This window comes from Mesoplodon densirostris, chromosome 3 (genome assembly GCF_025265405.1).
Source record: "Mesoplodon densirostris isolate mMesDen1 chromosome 3, mMesDen1 primary haplotype, whole genome shotgun sequence".
Classification (NCBI taxonomy): Eukaryota; Metazoa; Chordata; class Mammalia; order Artiodactyla; family Ziphiidae; genus Mesoplodon; species Mesoplodon densirostris.
This window is the reverse complement of record NC_082663.1, coordinates 92,928,474-92,952,446: the sequence shown is the minus strand read 5'-3', so window position 1 is coordinate 92,952,446 and position 23,973 is coordinate 92,928,474. Positions and strand designations below refer to the sequence as shown.

The 23,973-nt window shown below is 37.0% G+C and overlaps 1 protein-coding gene across 1 annotated transcript in view; it reads right to left on the bottom strand.

The window, feature by feature from the left end:
- CAMK4 (calcium/calmodulin dependent protein kinase IV) overlaps window positions 1-23,973 on the bottom strand; it is a 228,374-nt gene that overhangs the window by 102,236 nt on the left and 102,165 nt on the right. Inside the window, exon 2 of the mRNA XM_060091843.1 lies at window positions 14,698-14,776. Coding sequence (XP_059947826.1) covers window positions 14,698-14,776 — 79 coding nt within the window. The remainder of the gene's footprint in view (window positions 1-14,697; window positions 14,777-23,973) is intronic.

The following is a 23,973-nucleotide window of genomic DNA, read 5'->3' as shown; positions in this document are numbered from 1 at the left end:
CTCCCTATACAGGCCACTCAACTCCCAGACCAGGCTCCAAGGCCTTCACATTTGCCACGCCCTCTTCCACTAGACCTTCTCACTTCACTCAGAAAACAAATGAGAGGCCTTCCCAGGTCACTGCATCAAAGGTAGCTACACACACATACACAGATACGCATACCATAATCATCACTCTAATCCCTTTATAAAATTTACACAAATCTATGTTACCATTTAGTTACAAATTAATTATTTGTTTCTTCCACCAGAACATAAGCTCTATGATAGCAAGGGCTTGTCCATTTTTTACACATTAGTACCGCCAGCGTTATTTACCAACATCTGGTAATATAAATTTTTTTTTTTTTTTTTTTTTTTTTCAGTACGCAGGCCTCTCACTGCTGTGGCCTCTCCCCCGTTGCGGAGCACAGGCTCCGGACGCCCAGGCCCAGCGGCCATGGCTCACGGGCCCAGCCGCTCCACGGCATGTGGGATCCTCCCGGACCGGGGCACGAACCCGTGTCCCCCGCATCGGCAGGCGGACCCTCAACCACTGCGCCACCAGGGAAGCCCTGGTAATATAAATTTATTGAATAAATGAATGAGGGGTGGTACTAGTGTTTGAATACAAAAGGTTGGGGGCTCAAAGGAAAAAATCCCTGGTTTAACAGCTCTGGTTAGATGAGATTAGATTTGGTTAGTCACTTCTCCTGCCATTCAAATCCGTATGACATTTTTGTCATGTTATCAACACCAATGGAGTGGAGAATGCCTGTCTCACAGGCAGAGCTAAGTACCCAGATCTTCTAGAGCCTACACAGATAATAGCTTGTGATTTCTAAACTGTGAGCCACAAAGGGTCACTATACCACTTATTCAAGATTGCACTCTCCCATGGGTAAATGGGGAATGTTCCAAGAAATATAATTAACAAAAGCTCTGGTGAAGTTACTGACTTTCTAAATCCACTGCAGCAGGTACTGATATTCCTCACAGGATACAGAGCTTTCACAGCTTCTTCTTCAACCAGCACACCTTGCCTTTAATTTGTATGATACATGCTGTGTATCAAACATAACCACAGAAGAGATTAAATGAGAGTGAAATGATGAAAATTAGAAAAGAGAAGAGTGAGAACTGGAGTATACTATGCATTCCCAAAGAAGGAGAAGTGAGATCCTTAGTAAGCAGAGAAATCTAGGGATGCAACTGTGAATTTTCTGTTTTGTCTTTGTGCCAGTCAAGGGACAGTTCAAAAGAAAAGCTTTGCTGGGTTCCTATTCACATATTCCCCAATGAGGTGACTTCAATACCTGCATGGTCAAATCCATGCAAAAAAGAAATTGATATCAGGTGCTTACAAAAAATGAATATAATGTTAGCCTCCCAAACTTTCTTTTATGTTCATGTTGCCAGGGCTGGAAGAAAATAAACACATATTATAAATTTTTATAAAGGTATCAGCCACTTTTTTAAAAAAAATGTAAAATATAAAAAATAAAAGTGAGTACCATATCTACCATTGTAACATTATCATTATCATTTTGGTTTATTTCCTTTCAGTTTTTAAAACTGTGCATATTTCCTTATATATTTCAAATATGGAAATAAATTTTGTTTCTTACAGTGTTCACTGAAAATTCTATAAAGTTTTATGAATACCCAATGTTCATAAGCAGAATGTAAAAAAGAGCTTCCTAATGGCCCCGTGTCATTAGTGGCTATCCTATGGTTAGACACTTACAATTGCCTACATTTTGTTACTAATATAAATCATTCTGTAATGAACATCTTTGGTTGTACTTTTTAAAAAAATGTAATTTGAATTCTGGCCCTACCATTTAGAGCCCTTCATAAAGTTTCTTATCCTATGTGAGGATTATTTCAATTTCTTCACGGATAAAATGGGGATAATAATTGCTACCCTACCGTGTTATTATTGTAAGGATTAAATGAGAATATATATGAAATCTCCTGGCCCATGGTAGATGTTCAGTGCCTTTCCTCAAAGAATTTGTAAAAGTAAGGTAAACATTTCCTAGTCTTCTATTTCCAATTTTCTGTCTTCACATAAAAATTAATCCAACTAAAACAAAGTGTAGCAATACAAGTATTTATGAGGGTATTCTAGCCCTAGAAAGGAAAAATGCCTAATTAACATGAAAATACAGCTTTATTTATCTTTTTTCCTTAAAAGTGTGGAAGACAACTTCATTAAAATCTTAAACTATGTCCAATATAATCTTCTTGCTGAATGGTAATCAAAGAGGGGGATTGGTGCCTATTTGCAGTCAAATTTAAACACCTTCCTTCACCTTTTTTTCAAGACTGGGATGAGAGCTGTACTACTGTGGTTAAGCTCCATGGAAATTTTAAGGCCATTTCTTATGTTTATTAATTACTGTTGACCATCAGGGTCACACCTGGGTTACTACAGACCTGAGTATCAGCCAGGTCCTATAGACATTCAAGTTCTAATAGAACTGAAACAAATTCATCATTTCTTTTTCATTCTTTTTAGTTGTTTTCACATGGTCAAGGCAGTACTTTTCAAAATACTTTAAAAATTACCAAGAAAGCATGAAAACAGCAAAATTTAGCTCTCATTTTATACTGCTTTCAGCTGGACAGCAATGACTTGGTTGCAGAATTGCCAAACCATTTGAAGTGAGGGGCATATATTTTCAGAGGCCCTGAGATCTCCCTTTGATCCTAAAACTAAGTGATCATCTATGAGATACTAAACTGAGAATTTACATATTCAAGAAGCTTATGACTTTGTAACCTGTTAAATAACAAAAACAAAAAGTACTCCTGGAAATATTAGCATTTAAGTCTCATCAGTTACATCTTGGGGTTGAATCCCTTACTGAGGATAGCTTTGAATAGGGGAACACCTGGACACTCTTAGAAGCTTTAGCTCCTTGATGTTCTAAGACAATTAAGACTTTCAGATACCCTGGTTAATACTGTTCAAAAATGCTAAAAACTTCCTTAAAGAAAGGAAAAGAACAGGCTGTAGACACAAAAGGCTTTTAAATGACCCTAAAAGTGATAAAATAATGCTCTGGGGCTGGAATAGGAAAGAGATACAAGAAATCTTAATGATTTAAGATTTGAAAAAAAATTCCCTTGTTGATTTTGTTCCATGGCAGTGTCAACAACAAATTGGCACTTGTCAACTACCTCTATAAGGATTAAATCATGTGCTGCAGCAGCTGCTGATTTTCAACACCCCCTGAAAGGAGTTCAGGGTGGAGAGCAGAAATGAGAAACTCTGTGCTCTGGGAAAACTGGCAGAACAGGTCTTCAGATAGTTAGATATTTTCAGGATTCGATTATATGAGCCTAATTCTTGTATCTCTTCATATCTAGAAAAGCACTAAAATCCTTCATGGTGACCACTGCTCCTCATGACTAGCAGAAACCTTCTGAAAAAAATATGTGCTTGATTGTATATACTCTCCCTTTACCAAAATCACATATATACTGACCTTCCCCCCTACCTCTTTGGAGCAGTTTCTCAGAACTATCTGAAATGCTGTCTCCGGGGCTATAGTCCTCATTTTGCCCCAAATAAAACCTGACTCACCACTCTCACATTGTGCATTTTTTTAAAGTCGACAGCAGTAGCTGTTTCTCGTTGTATAAGTCTGGATTTGCCTTCCTTGGTGAGGAAGCATCTTAACATCTTAACCCAGAGCTTCTTTTTTTCTGAAGAGTTCAGATGTTTCCAGAAATCAATAACTAAAGCATGTCAGCTCAGTCCTTCTCAAAGTCTTTTTCTTTACAGTGATATGCATCTCCTCAATGCACTCCCAACAGCCTGTCCTTAAATCTCTTCTGGATTAAACGGCTCAGAGCATAAAAGTTCCATGTATGACTAACTGGGTAGATATGCATACATTCCATGCTGACGCCCTACCATTGTTTCCTCTCTTGATAGTTTCCAGGACTGTCAGGGCTCAGAGAGGGCAGTGGAAAGAGGCCTATGATCCATGCAATGGGCTGTTCTGGTCCTGTCTCTGAATGTCTGATCATTATTCAACCCCATGATGTGTTCCCCAGCTGTCTATAGCTGCTAATGCCCTTGCCTAACCCTGTCTCTAATGCAGTAAGCATCTGGCGATGGCTGTGATGCATGGCTGCTTTATCCTCACTGTAGAGACCATGCTCCCATGTGTTACGTAGCTGCCCTTGAACCCAGAAGCCAATGTGGTAAGAACAGAGTGAGGGAGAAACAGCTCTGAGAGAGAGCTGAATTTACACTGAATATTTACTCTAAAGAAATTCTTTTAAACTAAAAGAGACTCTTAAACTGTAAAAAACTAAGATATCTTTGACTGAAAAATTTCAGTACTTTTCCCCCCAGATATCCAGTTGGTACCAGATTCAGGAAGAATTTTAATCATCATAGAATGCAAAGAATACTTAAATTTCTTTTTTTTTTTTTTGCAGATATAAATATGGTAGGTAAATCGTGGCACTCATCCACATTCCCCTTCATAAAATATGTCAAAATTTAAAAGATGATGATAGTAATCTTGGATCCACTTTGATTTATCAATAAAAGAAATCATTCACAGCCTACAGTACTTCAGTATGTATGTCACACCTTGAAACTGATCATGACAAATATGTCCTGATGCTATGATGGAAAAACAGTTCTAAACTATTCTGATCTCAAAATTTCAAACAAAAATCCTCTCAGTGACAGTGTGGTATTCTGCGGGGGAAAAAGCATTATAGATATAACTACCCATTTGATACATTTTTCAGACTTCTGGGGTAGAGATAAGTATGAGTAACTTTGAATGTACTGAATGTATCCTGTGATACTGACACTTAGAGCAGAGAGCAAACTGGAACTCCATATACACAGCCACATGTGGGACCATCACTGCATCCTACCTACCCATAAGACAAAAGGCAAGGAGAGCCACACCCGGCAATGTTTTGTACATTACACACTCCTTGGTTATTCTTCTTTCATTTGTTAGTGGATATTGTATACTGAGATGCATTAAACTAAGGTTTTAATAACATTTGGAAAAAAATATGTTTCTTGTTTTCTCTGCACACAGGAAACTCTTGCTCACTCACAGTGTGACTTGAACTGCACTCAGCTTCTCTGTGTCTGTGTGTCAACAAAGGCTTTTTCATCCTTTATCAGATTAGCAAGGAGCAACATCTAGTTTCAGTCCCAGATCTGGGCCATGCTTATTCCTTACTTTTTTTTTTCTTTTTTTTGGTCTTTTTCTCTTTCAGGACCTAGCTGGTATCAATAGAAAGGGCTCAGATTTGGGACTCAAAAGTCCTGTGTTCAAATTCTCCATGCTATTGTGTCCTTTGGGGAAACATCCCTTCTCTAAAACTCCTTTAAGTAAAACAGTCCCATGAGGCATTGTTGCGTTAACATATGAAAGGGGCTACTACATATTGTTGAATAATTAAGTGTGGGTCCCATTCTTATTAGCATTATGCTTCTTTACTGTTAAAATTGCTGGAGTGGCATATGGTGATTTGAAAATGCTTACTTTTAAAAAAAAGCTGTTGTTAAGCTAATTCAATACTGAAAATTATTTGGATCTCTTCTAATCAATATCCTTTGCACACAGTCATTCATTTCCTCTCTTTCAGCAAATTAATGGTTTTAGAGTTCCAGGACTTGATCTTCTCTTAGCCTTCTTTCTCTCTGCTCTTCTCACATTGTCTGGATGAACACAGCTTTGATCATCATTCAACTTTGTACCATAAAGAATATAAAAATAAAAATTTGTTAAAATGTTTTTCCCTGTTAACACTAAGATTATAGCTTTTCCCATTCTCACTAAGATAGGAATCCTAAGTTTGCTTTGAGGCTGTTCTGTGTTCCTTCTCAGCTTTCCTGATTGTGGTCCATCAGGCACCACTCCCCAACTCTGATCTCCTTGGGCTCCTCTCAACTTTCCTGCTGCTCAGCACCTCTCCTTTGGTTACAAGGTCTTTCCCACTCAGTTCTCTGAGAAGTTTCTAGTTTCTTTCTTCTACTAGGGTATGGTAACATAAGCTCTTCCTAAGATTTCCTCTGGTTTGGGCTAGTTAGTCACCTCCTTTTTGCCTCCATAGGCTTCATACAAAGGGTAAAGATCACTTTAGATCCAACCACTCACTACTTGTAAAAGTACTAGAAAGTTGGGACTTCCCTGGTGGCCCAGTAGTTAAGAATCGCCTGCCGGGCCTCCCTGGTGGCGCAAGTGGTTGAGAGTCCGCCTGCCGATGCAGGGGATACGGGTTCGTGCCCCGGTCTGGGAGGATCCCATGTGCCGCGGAGCGGCTGGGCCCGTGAGCCATGGCCGCTGAGCCTGCGCGTCCGGAGCCTGCGCGTCCGGAGCCTGTGCTCCGCGACGGGGGAGGCCACAACAGTGAGAGGCCCGCATACCGAAAAAAAAAAAAAAAAAGAATCGCCTGCCAATGCAGGGGACACAGGTTCGAGCCCTGGTCCGGGGATATCCCACATGCCGTGGAGCAACTAAGCCTGTGCACCACAACTACTGAGCCTGCGCTCTAGAGCCCGTGAGCCACAGAGCCTGCACACCACAACTACTGAGGCCCGAGCGCCTAGAGCCCGTGCTCCGCAACAAGAGAAGCCACCACAATGAGAAGCCCGTGCACCACAACGAAGAGTAGCCCCCATTCACGGCAACTAGAGAAAGCCCGCGTGCAGCAACGAAGACCTAACGCAGCCAAAAATAAATAAAATTTAAAAAAGCAAGTACTAGAGGGCTGAATGTGATAACTTGAGTAGATGGTGTAACTGCAAAGTATGTTTCTTTCTGGGTAATAGCACACAGGCCAGTGCCGGTATTCTCAATCTCTCTCTCCCTATTTCCCTTGTATCAGCTTGCCTCTGAATTATGTTTATTTTTTAAAAGGCAACAAAATGCCTGTGAAAGATCAATACAATGAGAGGATAGATAAGTGAGCTGAATTGTGACAGATTCTAGCAGCGTTTCTATCAAGCAAGAAAACAAATCAAACTGCAACGACTAGTTCTCTGCAAGAATGTTCAGACTTCCAAGTGGATCTTTGAATGGTAAAGCATACAAATCAGGCCAAGATTTTAACATTCCACCCTGCTACCTCTCTTCTCTTGTACACATATACTTGTCACAAACTGAATAGAAATATCCCTATTCCTATTCCAGGAAACCTGGCTTAATAGTCCCTATGAAAATCAATAGGTTCCAACTGACAGAATGCTTGAAGAAGTTTCACTTCACTTGACACAGCTTGTTATCGTCAAGCTACTTTCCATAATGTGTTCTGAGACCTCAATTGGGCCCAAAAAGTCTATTTGAGCTAGTGATTTATTATTCTCCTCTCCATCACTGACCAAGGGCAACCCTGACTCCACTTCTAGAGCATACCCATTAGGTGTTAAAAGTAGTTATAGCAGTGTTTAATAGATGCATATCTTTAACCCAGATTGACCTAGCCATCTCTCTTACGTATATCACAGAAATTGAAAAATGAATGGCCTGTGATCAGTTTTCCATGTTCCCAAAGGTTAGATAGAAAGAGAAGATAGCAGGTAATCTTCAGTTTGCCAAGTGGTATAAATGTTATTATTTCTATTTCAGAACTGAAAAACCTGAAAACTCTTCTAATGGAGACATCCTGGAGATTCAACTACCAAGAATTTGAGGGAGGCCTGTGTACATTCTGTAATTTAATCTAGAGCAACTTTTCAAAGTCTCCTGCAGCATCATAGTTACACACTTAAAGAGCTAATTCATAAGAACATAAGGAAAAATGAATACAAATGAAAAACTAACTCATAGAATGATTAGCAAGTCACAACGTGTGGCTCTTTAACTAACTGAGAGGAGGATAAAAGGCCTCTTTTATCCTTTAGCACTTAATGGAAATTTTATAAAAGTTAGGAACATTTACTAGGTGAATGCTAATTAAATTATTCAAGAAAAGCCTTTCCAGAAATCTATAGATAACTTTACATTACAATAACTAAAATATGACAAAATTTAGACCTAAAACAGCTTCTAAACTATAGATCAAGTCAGAGTGCTCCCATGTCAAGAATCAGAATAGAGCAGTAGGGTTGAAAGTGTTCCAAATCTAGGAATCAAAGGCATCCAAGATTTGTTTAAGTATGAGGTCATATGACCAGAAATCTTTAGTGTCACATTAAATTTTATTGATAATAGTAAAATTTATACCCATTTTTAGCAGATATTTTAAAAGCAATCCCCAAATGATATAATTAGTTTATTCATACAGCAGTATTCAATATGTCTGGTGCTGCTTACTGCTTAGTTTTCAATCAAGCTAATGAAAACATGAGAATTACACAGAATGAGCTGGTACTATTATAATATAAAATATCTCTGTGGACCCATTTCAATTAATAATAAGAATAATGTTCACCATTTATTACATGCTCCCTAGGTGCTGAGAAATATTTTACATAAGTTATCTCATTTTAATTGTCACTAAAATGCCACGGGCTAGATGTTCTTAAACTCATTTCACAGATGAAGAAACTAAGACTGAGAGATTTACATAACTGTTGTAGGGTCACACAGGTAGTAAGTGGCAGAAATGATCCTGAACTCAAGTTGTCTGGCTCCACAGCCCATGATCTTACCCCACAACTACATAGCCATTCTTAAGGAGAGTCAGAAGACCTATACATTCTGAACTTATACACTGAGATTGGCTCTCAGACTCATAAATTCTGAATTTACACACTGTGATTAATTCTTAGATTCAATACTGGATATTTCATGAAAGGATTTTATAGCAATCTGAATGCAATCTTTTTCAAGAGTTGAGCCACATGGCTAGAAATGTCATCATGATTTTAGAATTCAAATATTTGTCTTCAAAATTCCAGGGACACTATAAATGATTGATTATCATAATTTTCTTAAATCTCAATCAGTTCTTGAAACTGAGCTATATTGATAGGCCTGAAGTGTGATTATTTAGACACACCCTAAGGGATGTACTCCTTAGAAAAAGAGATAATGCCTGTGACTCATTCCTGAAGTAGTGACTCCATTATCACCAAAATTCTTCAAAAGCTGTGATTCCATTTAACTCAGCAAAGGTCAGTCCAGACTGAAGGTTCCATCTGCATAATCTGTTCAAATTTTGACATTTTCTTGAATCTATTATTTTCCTTCTGTGAAATTTTAAGTTCAGCATATTAAAAAGTCACGTAACATCAATAAAAAGGTCCCATCTTGTAAATCACTTATTGTCCCACTACCCATGTCTGTCAGAATCTTTTTTTTTCTTTTCCTTTTTCTTTTTTTTTTTTTTTTAGGTTTCCCTGTTCTGAAGAGACTCATCCTAAGAGTTGTCTATCCACAGAAGGCAGCTTCACCCCATTCTTTCTCCTAGTCTTCTTTCCTACCTAGTCTTTTTTTAAAATAAATTTTATTTATTTATTTATTTATTTTTGGCTGCATTGGGTCTTCGTTGCTGCACGCGGGTTTTCTCTAGTTGCGGCGAGAGGGGGCTACTCTTCGTTGCGGTGGCTTCTCTTGTTGCAGAGCACGGGCTCTAGGTGCGCCTGCTTCAGTAGTTGTGGCTCGCGGGCTCCAGAGTGCAGGCTCAGTAGTTGTGGCACACGGGCTTAGTTGCTCCATGGCATGTGGGATCTTCCCGGACCAGGGCTCGAACCCTTGTCCCCTGCATTGGCAGGCGGATTCTTAACCACTGCGCCACCAGGGAAGCCCTGTCAGAACCTTTTAATGCCCCAAAGTTGTTCATCTGAGGACGCAGCTTAGAAAATCTTTCTACTCTACTTCAATTTCTTCTAAATATCGCATAAAATGGAGATGATGAAAGGCTCATGAGTGAAGGAAAAAAGGAAGCCTTGTTTCCTTCATCCTGCATTCGTTTTACAAAGGTCACAGTGAAAGTTTCACTGATATCTGCAAGCCAATTACATACAAGGTAATGAGGTATTTATGGGCAACAAAAAATGGCTCTGCCTGTGAATCTTTAACTGTTTTAAAATAAAAAGTTACAAAATGAGTCACCTTTCCCAGGAGGAGAGTAGGTATGGCACTCCTAGTGACTTGATGAGTTCTTTTTTTTTTTTTTTTTTTTTTTGCTGTACGCGGGCCTCTCACCGCCGTGGCCTCTCCCGTTGCGGAGCACAGGCTCCGGACACACAGGCTCCGCGGCCATGGCTCGCGGGCCCAGCCGCTCCGCGGCATGCGGGATCTTCCGGGATCGGGGCACGAACCCGTGTCCCCTGCATCGGCAGGCGGACTCTCAACCACTGCGCCACCAGGGAAGCCCGACTTGATGAGTTCTTCAGTCCAAGGATCTCTAATACTATGTGGAAAAAAATTTAAAAAAATAAACAACCAAAAGAGCCCTTCAATTCATTTTCCTCTCTTGCTTACTCTCACTGCCCTCAAAGATTTATCCTCATTAATGACTTGATGAGACAAATGGATATCGTTTCTGGAAAAGTCCAGGATTTTCAGTATAGTAAAAAGTTGGTTCAATTATCATTTTCTGTTTTCTGGCACTTCAATACATCTATAATAGAGAGTCACTGGTGTTTATCAGGACATTTAGAGACTGTAAGATCTTGTAATGCTTTCTGAATGTCCAGAGAAAAGTTATGTTGAACAGGATCTCAATGTTGAAGTTTGGTTTAACTCAAATTTTCTCATATACTGAAATTCTGAAATCCAGCATGGACACTAGTATACTGTCCTAAATTTAATAACTATTGATTTTTGCCATATTTTTTTTTTTTTTTTTTTTTTTATTTTTTTGCGGTATGCGGGCCTCTCACTGCTGTGGCCTCCCCCGTTGCGGAGCACAGGCTCCGGACGCGCAGGCTCAGCGGCCATGGCCCACAGGCCCAGCCGCCCCGCGGCATATGGGATCCTCCCAGACCGGGGCACGAACCCGTATCCCCTGCATCGGCAGGCGGACTCTCAACCACTTGCGCCACCAGGGAGGCCCTGCCATATTTTTTTTTCTCTCTCTCTCTCTATATATGTGCACACACATACACACACACACACTTTTCTTTCATTGTGAACTATCTGAAAGTAAGTTGCAGACATTAATGATGTTGATTGATATGTATTTTAATGTATTCTAATTCTAGAAATTGTAGTTGTCTATAGATAAAGAACATGGTATTATATCCACATATAAAATATATGATAATTTAAAATATTTTTATTATAATTACATGTTAAGTTCCCACAAGGATATTTTATTAGCCAAAATACCCAACTGTCTGAACATAACAAGCTACTTTATGTTTATTATCAGTATTAATTCTGTCCTGTACTCGACAACCAATGGAATGTGGATTTCTCCATAAGAGTAGATGCTTTAGTCTACCTTCCTATGGATAAATTAGAGTCTTTGTCTATCACTCAGACATATGAGTGCTTAATGGATTGTTAATGACACTCAGGGTGTTTTATAGGGGGAATAAGTCCCTTATTGCCAATGTAAACTAAATCCTTCCTAAAATATTAAGCTATGAGAAAGGAACATAATATTGCCAAAAAATAAAATTTGGGTAAACTGTCCTGAAACAGCTTTTAAACAGATCCTGGGGAAGAGGATTATTGTTATCAAATAATTAACTTGTTGAAGAGATAGGGAACTTTTCTTGGACTTAAAAACATTTATATATGAATCTAATCACCTATAAAATGGATAGGTTTTCTTATGTTTATTAGTTTCTTGAATGTGATAAAAGTTTTATTCAACTTCAGATAGATTATTGAGTGGAATATTTTGAAATTCACCTTAGAGGTCCTCTTTTATTGATAGGATTTTGGGTGGAATTGTGTTCCCCACTCCAAAATATGTTGAAGTACTAACCCCCTAGTCCTTAAAAATGTGACTTTATCTGGGAATTAGTTGTTTTAAATATAGGAAGTTAATTTAAGATGAGGTCATACTAGAGTAGGGTGGGCCCCTAATCCAATAGAACTGGTGTCCTTATATGAAGAGGGAAATGTGAACATAGACATGCAGAGAGGGAAGATGATATGAAGACATGCAGGGAGAAGACTGCCATGTGACAATGAAGACAGAGATTAGAGTGATGCAATGACAAGTCAAGGAACATCAAGCATTGCTGACGGTCACCAGAAGCTAGGAGAGAGGCATGGAACAAATTCTCCATCAGTGCCCTCAGAAGGAATTAACCTTGCCATCCCGTCCCCTTGATATCAGACTTCTAGACTTAAAAACTGTAAAAGAATAAATTTTAATTGTTCTAAGCCATCCAGTTTATGGTAGTTTATTATATCAGCCCTATGAAATTCTTACAGATAGTTGATAGATGATAGACAGACAGACAGATGTAGATAGATAATCTTTCAAACCTCTTAAGTTTGGGTCTAATCATAAAATGAGGACCCAAGGAATTATCCAATGAAGTGGTATAGTAGCCCCAAAGTTGTTAGTTGAACCACATAAAATTGTCATTTTTATAGGTCAAGAATAGTTTAATAGATGCAGTTTTATGTGGTTCAATCTAATAAATAGATTACACAGATCATTCAAGTTTTCTGAAGCTCACTTTTCCTGTCAAGAGCAGATCTTTAACTGAATTTGCTAGAAGAATACTTTGTTTCCCCTGCATCACTTTTCCTCCATAAATAGATTCTTAGTCTTAAAATAAGATCATAGGCTTCATTCATTTCATTTGGATAAGGAAGTTCTGTCTTCATGACCTATATAGAATTAAACACTGGAGGCAATTTCTCTTTGAGGTTTTTCCCGCTATTCCTCTTGTTTATACATCTCTGGGCATGGCTGATTCTAGGAGACAATGCTGGGAATTCCATCTATGTTCAAAACTGAGGTTTCTCCAGGGGATTTCTCTCATTCCATTTTGTACAACAGCAACTGTGTTTGACAACATCTACCTTACTGCATCGCTCTGCAGTTCCATCTGACACTTGGTTCCTGTCCACATTTTCTTCGTGCCTGTCTTCTGAAGAACATGTTTCCACAACAGAGGTGGAGGAGAGAAGACAGGGAGGGCAAATCAGAGCTTTACTTTCTCAATGAATAGAAGTCATGAACCCACCAAATGTCTTCACTTGTCTCTTATTCCAATTCAACCAAAGATTTTTTGACTTAAACAAATATTCTCTAAACCAGCCCCCTGTCCTTTGGGATTCTGAGCATTCACAAGTCATTTCTGAATACTCATTTTCCTAGATGTTTATACAGCTAGTGCCTTTCAAAGTTTCCTCAACTATGAAAATAAAATAACCACACACAAATTTTACTGACAATTTTTTAACCAGAAAGAAATGATACAACCAAGTCCAAAAACATCTCTTGTGTCACTACTGCTAAAGCATGCCAATATATTTTCATAAAAGGCAGATGTTTAACAGGAAGTTCTATTTCATGAAATTTTAATAATCCTTAGTTCAAATATATTTTATGACTATAAGAAATTGATTTAAGAGAAAACTCCAAAGCTTATCAATCAAAAGCTGCCTCTACATTCTGGAATCATTGGCATACGAAATAGGAAATCCAGAATAAAGACCTTATTAGGAGCAACTGCCATTTAAACTATTACCTTCTTCAGTTATACTGTTCTTGTTAGTTGAATGGCCTTAAATTCTAACAGATTGTTTGAAAATGTCATTCTACTTCTACTTGACTGAAAACATTGTGCCATTATTCTCTTCTTCATTATATGAGAGTCTAAAATTTCCCTGTGCCAGACAATACATAAACAGTTGGTGATATTAAGCTGACTTTAGAAAAAAAAATCCCTTGGCCTCAAAGAGGTATTATTTGACTTTAAAAGTTACAGTATGTCTCTCCTCAGCATATGTTACATCTGGGTTTTCAGAAATATATATATTTCACATATTTGTTCACATAAAATTTGAGAAATGAAGAATTTGCTATAAAAGAATATATTGTCCTTTTGTGGTTTTATAAGGGGAAATTACCTAAGGACAGAAAGTATAAGTAGGGCATTACAATGACAAATATTCTCTGGGGCACAGGGAGTATAAAAATGCTAGTATTACATGCTGGCATTTGTATTTTGAACTCTCACCTTAGTATTTCTTACTTATTGGAGATGAGCCTAAGTAACTTTTGCCCCCTCAGCTCACCTACAAGTTTAGGGCAAAAAAAAAAAAGCCGAAAACAAAATCCTTCCTTCTTGTTCAAATATGAACTTCTTCGATGAGCAGGTTCAGTCCCAGATACATTAGCATTTGCCTGGTTGTACTTTACTGAAGTAAACCCACCATTTGAAAATCAAGTTAGAAGCTGATGACTTCTTTAACAAATGCATCTATTTGTGTTTCATTTAGGTATTTTTAAATAGCAACCTTTTCTAGTATATTAAATTGTGATTGGAGATTATATAAATGTACATATATATCTGAAAACATGACAGGTATACAAAGCAAAGTTTACCTGGCAACTCTAAATGTCTTTCCATTTCATACTTCTCCTCCCCACAACCGTATCTAATTTGAGATCCAGTTGCTTTCAAAGAATCACAATTTCCATCAAAAAATAACCCATTTGGCTGCATAATCATGATTCAAATGAGTTAGCCGCACATAGCAGCTCTCTGGCCCTTTTGTCCTTCGAATCAGGGCTCCTGCCTTCTCCAGGTCACAGATCCTTTAGAGATGCTATTATATAATGAAATAAACTTACTGTTTTCTTTAACACTTTGAGAGCATAAGGCTTCTGGGTCCCCTTCTGTTTGCATCTGTATACAATGGATGTAGCACCCCTTGAGGGGGAAAAAGACAAAAAGAAAATGTTATGCTTTGGACAAGAAATTAAGGGGAAAGCTTGAAAATAAGTATGTCTTACAGTAATCCTCATAACTGACAAGTGTTTATAAGTTCTATTATAGGACTGGCCCAACTGTTGAGAGGATTTTTTTCTCATAACTAAAGATAGTGTGCTCAGATTTTCCTGTCTGCTCTTTTTCTCCTAGCTCAACGCTATACAAGTAACCTGCCTAAGGCTGTTGCCTTCAGTCATCTCTGGAGAAAAGTAAGCCTTATGGCTTCAGGGAGAGGGTTTAATTGCAGCACTAGGCTGTAAGGGTCAGGGAAGTCTCCACTACTGGCAAGCGTGCTGGGGACCCTTGAGAATTTACACCACTTCATTTGGCCTGGCATTCTCCGATAGCCAATATTAGTCCCATAGAGATACCGGTTCCTTCATCTTGGTGAATACTGCTACCACTTACTCACAGGTGCCTAACAAAAATGATTATGTGAAATGTCCAGGAGAAAATCCTATTAAAATGGTCAAAGATATACAGAGCAAAAGTAAATTTATCCCTCTATAAAAAACTTGGAGAAGCAGAGAAAGTTTTTTACTTTTAACGCAGAATGGTAAGAAGAAACTCAATAACTATCTTTATGTATGTGATACATGTGTGAAGTTACTAAAAAGAGAACATTAAAAAGCAGGACATTGTGGTCCTGATGCTTCCTCTCCAGTCATGAGAGCAAGAGAACAAGACAGAGATAAAAAGAGATGGAGCAGGCTTAAGTATAACCTTAGAGAACTTCAGATAAGTCTTAAAATAAGATTAGTTGAAGTAAATCTGGCATACTTTGAAGATTAGGCCAAAGGACCTCTCATGATACATTCAGTCCAGTGGTTCTGAAATTCTAAGAAAGAACAAAAGAAATAAACAAATCAAGCATATTCCTAGCTACCCACGCACATCAAATTTTTAATAGACCCAGCAAGAGTCAGGAACTGATGGTGTAAATGCTAATAGGTAAGAACAATTTCAACACATTTTTTTAAAAACTGTGGTAAGATAATAACATATACACAAAGAAATAAAGAGTTGCAACAGAATAAATGGAGGTCGGGCCTCCCTGGTGGCGCAGTGGTTGAGAGTCCGCCTGCCGATGCAGGGGACACGGGTTCGTGCCCCGATCCCGGAGGATCCCACATGCCGCGGAGCGGCTGGGCCCGCGAGCCATGGCCGCGGAGCCTGTGTGTCCGGAGCCTGTGCTCCGCAACGGGAGAGGCCACAGCAGTGAGAGGCCCGCGTACAGCAAAAAAAAAAAAAAAAAAAAAAAAAGAATAAATGGAGGTAAACATAAAATTCTATTTTCTTTACTTTTAATTGCTCTAAATTATATCTATATAAAGCAAAAATACTAATTCACTGTGTTTATGGCATATGTAAAAGTAAAATGTAGGACAACAATAGCACAAAGAATGGGAGAAGAATTTGAGAAAATACTGTTAAGTCCTTATATTACATGTTAAGTAGTATGATATTATTTAAAAGTAAACTCTGATTAATTAAAGATGTATATTGTGTAACCTAGGGCAATGAATAAAATAATCTTTAAAAGAAAAAAATCAATAATGAAGCTAAAATGGAATAATCAGAAATGAAATGCTGGGGAACAAAACAAAATAAGAGATTAAAAAATAAAACAATTAACAATATGGTGTATTTTAATCCAATCATATAAAAATTACATTAAATGTAAACTTTATAAGCATATCAATTAAAAATAAAGATCATCAGTCACATGCTACAACAGACGCCACTTAATCTTCAGTCTCAATCTGTAGCAATGACCTAAACAAATAATTCCATGTTGTTTTAAGAAAATTTTGTTTATGCTGAAAATCTACCACACTAGGGTACCCTCCAAATTTTTTGTCATATATAAACTCGTTTAGCCAATGACATGTTTCTAATACATGACTCATTACTTCAGGTTCAAGAAAAATAAAGTAAAGATGATCAGATTAGATTGAAAAAATCAAGACCAAACTATACACCATATACAATAAACCAATTTTAAATATAAAGGGTAAATAGGTTAAAAATAAAATGATTAAGATGAGAGATACTATGAAAACACTAAACAAAAGAAAGCAGGAGTAGCTATATTAATATCATGTCAAACAGACTTCAAAATAGGGATAAAGATGAACACGGCTTAATTATTATGAGGTCTATTCCACAAAATGACATAACAAATGTAAATGTGTATGCACCTAACAACAGTGCTTCAAAATACATGAAGCAAAAACTGATAAAACTAAACAGAGAAATAGACAAATCCACAAATACAGTTGGAGACAGCAACACACCCTCTCAGCAGTTAGTAGAGAAAGCAGAAAAATTACCACTGAGGATATGGAGGACATGAACAACATTATCAACTAAACTAAGTTAAATGACATTTAGAAAACACTACACAAAAACAGCAGAATACACTTTCTCTTTGAAGTTAAGAGATTCATATACTTGATTTCCTGACTTAGTATAAAGCTACAGTAATCAAGAGAGTGGTATTGAAGGAAGAATAAACATGTAGACAATGGAATGGAAAAAATAATCCAGAAATAGTTGTACACATATTTGGCTAACTGGTTTCTGACAAAGGTAAATAAATAGGCAATTTGGTGGAGAAAGGACAGTTTCATCAAGTATAAATAGTGCTGGAACAACTGGATACACATATGCAAAAAACAAAAGTAAAAACAATAAGCCTTTATCCAAGCTCACACTCTATGAAAAAATTACTCAAAATGGATCATAAATATAAATGTAAAACCTAAAATTCTAAAACATAAAAAAAGAAGAAAATTTTGTGACCTTTAGTTACACAATGATTTCTTACATACACAGCTCAAAGCACAATAATTCAAAGAACAAAAAATAAATGGGACTTCAATTAAATTAAGAATGTCTGCTTTATGAAAGACACAGACAGGGAGAAAGTTTTTATAATTACATATCTGATAAAGGACTTGTATCTAGAATTACAAACAAACTCAAAGTCTAATAATAAGAAAGTAATGCATTTTAAAGATGGGCCAAAGATTTGAATATATACTTCACCAAAGAAAATATATGGATGGCAAAAAGCACAAAGAAAGATGCCCAACATCATTAGTCATTAGGAAAATGCAAATTAAAACCACAATGAATCCCTGTAGAAATCAAAAAATACCTAGAAACAAATGACAATGAAAACACCACGACCCAAAACCTATGGGATGCAGCAAAAGCAGTTCTAAGAGGGATGTTTATAGCAATACAATCCTACCTCAAGAAGCAAGAAACATCTCAAATAAACAACTTAACCTTACACCTAAAGCAATTAGAGAAAGAAGAACAAAAACCCCACAAAGTTAGCAGAAGGAAAGAAATCATAAAGATCAGATCAGAAATAAATGAAAAAGAAATGAAGAAAACAATAGCAAAGATCAATAAAACTAAAAGCTGGTTCTTTGAGAAGATAAACAAAATTGATAAACCATCAGCCAGACTCATCAATAAAAAAAGGGAGAAGACTCAAATCAATAGAATTAGAAATGAAAAAGGAGAAGTAACAACTGACACTGCAGAAATACAAAGGATCATAAGAGATTACTACAAGCAACTATATGCCCGTAAAATGGACAACCTGGAAGAAATGAACAAATTCTTAGAAAAGCACAACCTTCCAAGATGGAACCAGGAAGAAACATAAAATATAAACAGACCAATCAAAAGCACTGAAATTGAGACTGTAATTAAAAATCTTCCAACAAACAAAAGCCCAAGACCACATGGCTTCACAGGCGAATTCTATCAAAGAGCTACACCTATCCTTCTCAAAAATCTTCCAAAATATAGAAGAGGGAGGAACACTCCCAAACTCATTCTACAAGGCCACCATCACTTGATACCAAAATGAGACTTAAGATGTCACAAAGGAAGAAAACTACAGGCCAATGTCACTGATGAACATAAATGCAAAAATCCTCAACAAAATACTAGCAAACAGAATCCAACAGCACATTAAAGGATCATACACCATGATCAAGTGGGATTTATCCTAGGAATGCAAGGATTCTTCAATATATGCAAATCAATCAATGTGATACACCATATTAACAAACTGACGGATAAAAACCATATGATAATCTCAATAGATGCAGAGAAAGCTTTCAACAAAAGTCAACACCCATTTATGATAAAAACCCTCCAGAAAGTAGGCATTCAGGGAACTTATCTCAACATAATAAAGGCCATATATGACAAACCAAAGCCAACATCATTTCAATGGTGAAAAACTGAAACCACTTCCACTAAGATCAGGAACAAGACAAGGTTGCTCAATCTCACCACTATTATTCAACATAGTTTGGGAAGTTTTAGCCACAGCAATCAGAGAAGAAAAAGAAATAAAAGGAATCCAAATCAGAAAAGAAGAACTAAAACTGTCACAGTTTGCAGATGACATGATACTATACGTAGAGAATCCTAAAGATGCTACCAGAAAACTACTCTAGCTAATCAATGAATCTGGTAAAGTAGCAGGATACAAAATTAATGCACAGAAATCTCTTGAATTCCTAAACACTAAGGATGAAAAATCTGAAAGTGAAATTAAGGAAACACTCCCATTTACCATTGCAACAAAAAGAATAAAATACTTAGGAATAAGCCTACCTAAGGAGACAAAAGACCTGTATGCAGAAAACTATAAGACACTGATGAAAGAAATTAAAGATGATATAAATAGATGGAGAAATATACCATGTTCTTGAATTGGAAGAATCAATAATGTGATATTGACTATACTACCCAAAGCAATCTACAGATTCAATGCAATCCCTATCAAGCTACCAATGGCATTTTTCAGAGAACTAGAACAAAAAATTTCACAATTTGTATGGAAACACAAAGGACCCCGAATAGCCAAAGCAATCTTGAGAAAGAAAAATGCAGCTGGAGGAATCAGGCTCCATGACTTCAGATTATACTACAAAGCTACAGTAATGAAGATAGTATGGTACTGGCAGGAAAACAGAAATATAGATCAATGGAACAGGAGAGAAAGCCCAGAGATAAACCCACGCACATGTGGTCACCTTATCTTTGACAAGGGAGGCAAGAATATGCAATGGAGAAAAGACAGCCTCTTCAATAAGTGGTGCTGGGAAAACTGGACAGCTACATGTAAAAGAATGAAATCAGAACACTCCCTAATACCAGACACAAAAATAAACTCAAAATGGATTAAAGACCTAAATGTAAGGCCAGACACTATAAAACTCTTAGAGGAAAACATAGGCAGAACACTCTATGACATAAATCACAGCAAGATCCTTTTTGACCCACCTCCTAGAGAAATGGAAATAAAAACAAAAATAAATGAATGAGACCTAATGAAACTTAAAAGCTTTTACACAGCAAAGGAAACCATAAACAAGATGAAAAGACAACACTCAGAATGGGAGAAAATATTTGTAAATGAAGCAACTGACAAAGGATTAATCTCCAAAATTTACAAGCAGCTCATGCAGTTTAATATCAAAAAAACAAACAACGCAATCCAAAAAATGGGCAGAAAAACCTAAATAGACATTTCACCAAAGAAGATATACAGAGAGCCAACAAACACATGAAAGAATGCTCAACATCTAACTAATCATTAGAGAAATGGAAATCAAAAGTACAGTGAGGTATCGCCTCACACCAGTCAGAATGGTCATCATCAAAAAATCTAGAAACAATAAATGCTGGAGAGGGTGTGGAGAAAAGGGAACCCTCTTGCACTGCTGGTGGGAATATAAATTGATACAGCCACTATGGAGAACAGTATGGAGGTTCCTTAAAAAACTAAAAATAGAACTACCATATGACTGAGCAATCCCACTACTGGGCATATACCCTGAGAAATCCATAATTCAAAAAGAGTCATGTACAACAATGTTCATTGCAGCTCTATTTAAAATTGCCAGGACATGGAAGCAACCTAAGTGTTCATTGACTGATGAATGGATAAAGAAGATGTGGCACAAATTTACAATGGAATATTACTGAGCCATAAAAAGAAATGAAATTGAGTTATTTGTAGTGAGGTGGATGGACCTAGAGTCTGTCACACAGAATGAAGTAAGTCACAAAGAGAAAAACAAATACTGTATGCTAACACATATATATGGAATCTAAAAAAAAAAAAAAGGTTATGAAGAACCTAGAGGCAGGACAGGAATAATGATGCAGACGTAGAGAATGGACTTGAGGACACGGGGAGGGGGAAGGGTAAGCTGGGACGAAGTGAGAGAGTGGCATTGACTTATATATACTACCAAATGTAAATAGATAGCTAGTGGGAAGCAGCTACATAGCACAGGGAGATCAGCTTGGTGCTTTGTGACTGCCTAGAGGGGTGGGATAGGGAGGGTGGGAGGGAGGGAGACGCAAGAGGGAAGAGATATGGGGATGTATGTATATGTATATGTATAGCTGATTCACTTTGTTATAAAGCAGAAACTAATACACCATTGTAAAGCAATTATGCTCCAATAAAGATGTTAGAAAAAAAACAAAAAACAGAAAACCACAATGAGATACAACTACACTCTTATTGGAATGTCTAAGAAAAGAGAGAGAGAGGCAATACCATGGCTGGCAAGGATGCAGAGCAACTGAAATTTATACACCGCTGGAAGGAATGCAAAATGATACAGCCACTTTGGAAAACAGCTTGGTAGTTTCTTATAAAATTAAGAATACCATACCATTGAAAGCTATGTTCACTCATAAATTTGAACGTGAATCTTTATAGCAGCTTGTCAGTAATCAGGAAACACTACAAACAACTCCCATATCCCTCAACTGAGAAATGAGTAGAATACTCATAAATAAAATGGAATGAACTAGGATACACACAATAACTTGGATGATTCTCTAACATAGTATCCTAAGTGAAAGAAGCCAGGCTCAAAAGGATGCATATTGTATGACTCCACTTATATAATATTCTTGCAAAGATAAGACTGTAGGGACAGAAAATAGATCACTGGCTAGGAAGTGGGGGAGGGACTGACTACAAGTGAGTATGGGAGAATTTCCTAGCATAATGAAATTGTTCTGTATCTTGACTGTGGTGGTTTTTACATAACTATATACATTTGTCCAAACAGGTAGAAATGTGCAATAGAATGGGTGAAATTTATAATTATATAATTTAGAGTTATACCTTAATAAAAATACAGTAAAAAACCTTTCCAAGAAAACCATATTGTTCAAAAGTAAGATTAAAAAACCACACTACCAAAATGTAGCCTATAACTTTCAACTTACTCTATTTTCATTTAATCCCAACTGGTGAAATAAAAAAAAAAAAAAAGAAAGAGAAAATAAATATAAAGGGAAGGGATTTGCAAACATTGAAGAAAACTAAAAATTTAATTTTAATTTTTATACCAATTGAAAAATTAATATTATTCAAGAATTCATGTAAAAGAAAATATATTAAATAGCATCCATTCCTTAATTTCCTTATCACAGTAAATTAACCTATCAATAATTTCAATATATAAATCATTACCATAACAACAGCTTTCAAAGAAATTTTAACAAAATACATTCTTGTCTGATCAAGCTCAAGATACAAGTATGCTAGAAATAACTGAAAGATTTTTTAATTTTTGTGTATGAAGAATCCATTAAGAATGTCCAATTTATTTTGTTAAGTAATAGTCTTGTTAATATTAATAGAACTTTTAATTTTTTCCCAGCTATACTTATAACACAGGTTTTTTCTTTTCTTTTCTTTATAATCTCACCTTTTTACTCTTCCCTTTTCTCTTTTTTCTTCTTTTAGAAAAACAAGAGTGGCTAAAGATTGGTTTAATTTTTCCCTTCAAAAGAAATCCAAGTGCATTGACATAACTGTCCACCCACTGGCTGATAGATATACAAATGTATTCAAAGGGCCAGGCAGAGGTCAATCTGCTTCGAAATGGAAGCAGGAAGTCCGAAGTCTGGATTCACATCAGTGTTTTAGGGAATTAGGATGATTGCACAGTGTTAAGACAATTTATAATCACTGGCATTCTCCTATCAAGGGAGGTTATAAATCAGAGACTGGCTTTCTGGGGGAGAACCTAGTGGGACATTTGTGACTTGGTTGAAACAATAGAGCTTGGCTTCCCTTGGCACCAAACATAAAACTTAGTTTTTGGAAATGCAAGAGAACTTCAGGTATGGAATCTCTTAAGATATAGAAGTCTGGAAGGACTATTGACTACTCTGTTGTTTGGCCCCAGTTGTATCTCTGTAATGACATGCTTCACAGCCATGTAAAATGGTCTTTGCTAAGGATATTAGGCCTCATAGGTTATTTTTTTAAATTAATTATTTTTGGCTGTGTTGGGTCTTCGTTGCTGCGCGCGGGATTTCTCTAGTTGTGGCGAATGGGGGATACCCTTCGTTGTGGTGCATGGGCTTCTCATTTCAGTGGCTTCTCTTGTTGCGGAGCACGGGCTCTAGGCATGCCAGCTTCAGTAGCTGTCGTGCACGGGCTCAGTAGTTGTGGCTCATGGGCTTAGTTGCTCCTCAGCACATGGGATCTTCCCGGACCAGGGATCGAACCCGTGTCCCCTGCATTGGCAGGTGGATTCTTAACCATTGTGCCACCAGGGAAGTCCTAGGCCTCATAAGTTATTAAAGACTTTCACCTTTTTTTTTTTTTTAATGGGAGGAGTCTTGAAATGGAACCAAAGAGTCTTGTTACCTTTTTCTGATGTTGAAGGTGCTTGGTTAAAGAATATAGTTATGTCAAAATATTAACCATTTCTAAACATTTCAATGCATTTATTTCTTGTTGTTCTGTTTGTTTTTACAGTTGATTTTTAAATTTTTTTTCCAAGGTGTGTTTGTGCATGCAAAAAAGATCCTCCTAATGTTCATTTTGAAAAGATTTAAGAGCAAAGATGTGATTTTTAAGAACTGTCAATCAGATGTTGAAAATGTGTGTGCGACTCTGTATAGCACTGTATTTCTTCCACATGATTGACTTGCTATTATTTAACAAGGCTGTTCTTTTCACTGATTTTGATTAGATGAATTATTAAAGAAGACTGGTTATAACCTCAAAATTGATTCTTCTTGGGGGTCAAAGGAGAGTCACATTCAGGAACAGG